The 4361-nt window shown below is 46.4% G+C and overlaps 1 protein-coding gene across 1 annotated transcript; it reads right to left on the reverse strand.

Moving 5' to 3' along the window:
* Positions 1-2005: 2005 nt before the first annotated feature.
* Positions 2006-4078, reverse strand: LOC141003608 (tripartite motif-containing protein 16-like). Its single transcript, XM_073474994.1, has one exon. The coding sequence runs from the start codon at positions 4044-4046 to the stop codon at positions 2337-2339; it is 1710 nt and encodes a 569-aa protein (XP_073331095.1). The 5' UTR covers positions 4047-4078; the 3' UTR covers positions 2006-2336.
* Between the last annotated feature and the right edge of the window lie 283 nt (positions 4079-4361).

The following is a 4361-nucleotide window of genomic DNA, read 5'->3' on the forward strand; positions in this document are numbered from 1 at the left end:
CCACCAGGTGGTGATCAGTTGACAACTCCGCTCCTCTCTTCACCCGAGTGTCCAATACATACGACCGCAGGACCAATGATATGACCACAAAGTCTATCATTGACCTTTGGCCTAAGGTGGCCTGGTACCAGGTACACTTATGAGCCACCCTATGCTCAAACATGGTGTTTGTTATGGCCAATCCATGACTAGCACAGAAGTCCAATAACAAAACCCCATTCGGGTTCAGATCGGGCAGGCCATTCCTCCCAATCACCCCCTTCCAAGTTTCCCCATTTTCACCCACGTGAGCGTTAAAGTCCCCCAGAAGAACTATGGAGTCCCCAGGTGGAGCCCCTTCCAGGACACCACCCAAGGACTCCAAGAAGGCCGGGTATTTTGAGCTGCTGTTCGGTGCATATGCACAAACAACAGTCAGAGCCTTCCCCCCCAGCGACCTGCAGTTGCATGGAGGTGACCCTCTCATCCCTAGGGGAGAACTCCAACACAGCGGCACTCAGCCGGGGGCTTGTGAGTATCCCCACACCTGCCTGCAGCTCTCACCGTGGGCAACTCCGGAAAAGGAGAGAGTCCAGCCCCTCTCAAGGAGTTTGGTTCCAGAACCGGTGCTGTGTGTGGAGGTGAGCCCAACTATATCTAGTTGGTACCACTCTAACTCCCACACCAGCTCTGGTTCCTTCCAGGTGGTGGAGGTGACATTCCACGTACCGAGAGATAGTCCGCGAAGCCGGGGGTCTGGACGCCCAGGTCCCCCCCTTCGCCTACTGCCCGATGTACATTGCACCCGACCCCATCGCTCTCCCCTGCGGGTGGTGAGTCCACAGGCGCGCGGCCCCACGGCGTAACAGCGTATTCCTCCGGCCTAATAAACAATAATAAACACAACCTTAGATTTCTCTCTGACACTGTGGCTGAACGTACTCAGACACCACAGTCTGTGAGCTGTTCACCCTTTAATACAAATGATTTCTCTGATTTCTTTTGTAATAAAATTGATGAGATTAGAGCCAAAATGAACTCTTCATCTCTGGCTTCCTCGTCAGAGTTGATTATAAAACATCCTCCAGCTGATTCTCAGTTCGTCTCAGCTCTTAACACTTTTGAAAATGTCTCCCTTGAGATCTTGTCTAAACTTGTTTCATCCTCAGAACCAACTACCTGCGTCCTGGACCCCCTTCCAGCAGAACTTATTCAGGATCTCTGAGCTTTATTTGAAATGCAGCCCTTCGTTTCCTTGAAGAGAGAAGAAACTAATACATATCTACAGTATTATATATCTGTATAATTAAATGTTAAGTGACAATAAATATTGTCAAAATGTTTTTGAATTGTTCTTTATTTGATTTGACAGTCAGTTGTTGATCACATGCAGACGTTGATGCAACTATTAGATCTGAAGTGTCTCCTGTAGATGGAGCTGATCATCACGGCTGGAAGACGACAGTAACAAACACACAGCAGCTGAACATGATTCATCTCCATCTCTTTGATGTTCACACCTCATCGCTTCAGCCACACACTTCACTCATTTCTCTTTATTTGTATTTATTTTATTTTCTGTCCTTTTTATATTTTTATTATTTTCTTTCTTTTATATTTTCTTTGTTTCATCTTTAATTTATTTGGATGTTTGTGTGTCAGTAAGTTCACAAGAGAAAAGGAGCAGCTTGAACTTTGTCCACATTTATGACTCTTATCTACACGTTTACAGTCGGTCTGAACTTTGGCAGCGTGTTCTGCTGAAGTAGAAGTTCTGATACTCTGCTGTGTTTTCTTTCTTTTTATTTTCTTCCTTCCTTGAAGAACGACACTTGAAACAAACAGTCTGATTCTACGATCTCGTCACATTTATTATATTTCACAGATTCATCACAGTTGACAGACTCAGTGGAGGCGGATCTGCACTGCTGCCTCTTCTCACTCAAACTGCATCTTTGGAAAACTTGCTGCAGCAAATAAACAGAACAAAGTTCTGGTTACTTCTTCAACACTTGTACGTTTAAAGTCACATCAATAAACTCGACCCGGTTCAGATTACATTCAGAGGAAAACACAACACTGTATAATATCTGAGTTTTCACACATTAACACACGACGCATCGAGCTGAACGATGTCAGCTGAACTCACTGCTTCTTCAATGAGGACGTCTACTTGTGCTCACACAGCTCAGCAGCGTTCACCATCACACATATATACACATTCTGCACTGATACAACACACAAGAGGTCCAATCAGCAGAACCATCAGGGCTCACATCACTTCAGTTCTCTCTGTAAAGAGAGAGAAGTTACAACACATGTCTCTGATGTTAAACTCTCCTCTGCCTCTTTAATAACTACTTCACTTCACACACTTTAGCAGTGTTTCCAGTAGAGGGATGAAGCCAAAGTCCAGCATGGAGCGGCTCAGTGAACGTGGTCAGGACTCTGTGGAGGAGCCTCATCGTGTCGGAAGAGACGCTGTAGAAGGACAGAATACCTGCACTGTGATCCAGGTACACTCCTATTCTGGAGGATCCAGGGCCTGAGATGGGAGTCAGCTGATTGTCATGCATGAAGTTATAACTACTGTGACAATATAATGACCAAGACTTCTCATTGTATCCAAACAAACTTGCATTTAAGTCCCCTGATCTTGAGATACTCTTGTAAGCGACTGCTACTCTAACACCTCCGCTCTTCTCCACCTCCCAGTAACAACGTCCAGTCAGTCCTTCTTCACTCAACACCTGACATGCGCTAGTGAATCTGTCTGGATGTTGAGGATGTGGTGTATTTTTATTATTAAATGTTATTTTTCTGTTCCCCTCTGATGAAACCAGACGTGTGTGTGCTGTGTTTGGATCCAGTGTGATCTGACGTGAATATTGTAAGAACTCAGTTCTGCTCGTTGACTCCACGAAAGGTAACTTCTCTGTAAGAATCTGCTGCAGTTTATCTCTGGCTGCTGTCACAGCTGCTGTCACAGCTGCCGTCACGTCCTTAAAGAACTCCAGGCGATCGATTTTTGGTCCGGGTGAGTGTGTAGACCCAGTAAGTGCTGACAGTGAGGGGTAGCTGTGAAGAAACTGGGTGTGGTCCTCTGTGAGCGAGAGCTTCTCCAGCTCAGCGTCTTTCTTCTTCAGCTCAGTGATCTCCTGGTTCAGCTTCTGCTGACGCTCTTTGGCCCAACTAACATCCAGTTTCTGCTGGGATCTGATCCGCTGCTTCACATCAGAGCGTCTTTTCTCCATGAGACGGATCAGCTCGGTGAAGATCTTCTCACTGTCCTCCACTGCTTTATCAGCAGAGCGATTGGTCGTCTCCACCTCCTGCTGAAGCTCCTTCACATCTTTCTCTCTGTCCTGGATTCTCTGCTGGATGTTTTGCCGACTTTGAGTGAGCTGCTCCTGCTTCTCTGCCCTCGCTGTCGCAGCTGACACTGTGTCGTGGCCTTTATGTTTGTCCATTGAGCAGACAAGGCAGATACACTTCTGATCAGTGCGGCAGAAAATCTTCATCACCTCATCGTGACGGGAGCAGATGTTCTCCTGGAGCTTCTCTGACGGCTCCACCAGCTTGTGTTTCTTTAAAGCAGCTGATTCATAGTGATGCTGGAGGTGTTGCTCACAGTAAGAGGCCACACACTGCAGACAGGACTTGACAGCTTTCAGCTTCCTCTCAGTGCAGTCATCACAGGCCACATCTTCAGCTCCAGCATAGCAGAGATCAGCAGGAGCAGCTTGGAGTCCAGTCTTCTTCAGCTCCTCCACTAACTCTGCCAACATGGTGTTTTTCAGCAGCTCAGGCCTCGGTGTGAAGCTCCTCCTGCACAGAGGGCAGCTGTGTGTTTTCTCCTGATCCTCTTCACCCCACATGGCTTTAATACAGTTCATGCAGTAGTTGTGTCCACAGGGAATAGTCACAGGATCCTTCAGTAGATCCAGACAGATCGAACAGCTGAATCTCAGCTCGTCCACTTGTTTTCTTTGCTGCGCCATCTCACCTCCGAACAACAGCGACTGTCTGAAGAGTTGAACTTTCCTCACAGTGAATAAAAGCATCATGCAGGAAACCAAACCCTCTTTTATGGCTCATTGAATTGAGGTGATTTGTCTTGTCAGCTGTTGAACTTTGGAGCACGGTGAGATCACCAATCCCTGAACTGGCAGATCTGTGAGAGGAGGGAAATATACAGTCAGAGGAGACAAATATACAGTCAGAGGAGGGAAATATACAGTCAGAGGAGAGAAATCTACAGTCAGAGGAAGGAAATATACAGTCAGAGGAGACAAATATACAGTCATAAGGAGAGAAATATACAGTCAGAGGAGAGAAATATACAGTCATAAGGAGAGAAATATACAGTCATAAGGAGAGAA

Source organism: Pagrus major, chromosome 10, assembly GCF_040436345.1.
Source record: "Pagrus major chromosome 10, Pma_NU_1.0".
Lineage (NCBI taxonomy): Eukaryota > Metazoa > Chordata > Actinopteri > Spariformes > Sparidae > Pagrus > Pagrus major.

Coding starts and splice junctions, on each gene's coding strand:
- LOC141003608 (XM_073474994.1), bottom strand. CDS start 4,046: ATGATGCTTTTATTCACTGTGAGGAAAGTTCAACTCTTCAGACAGTCG.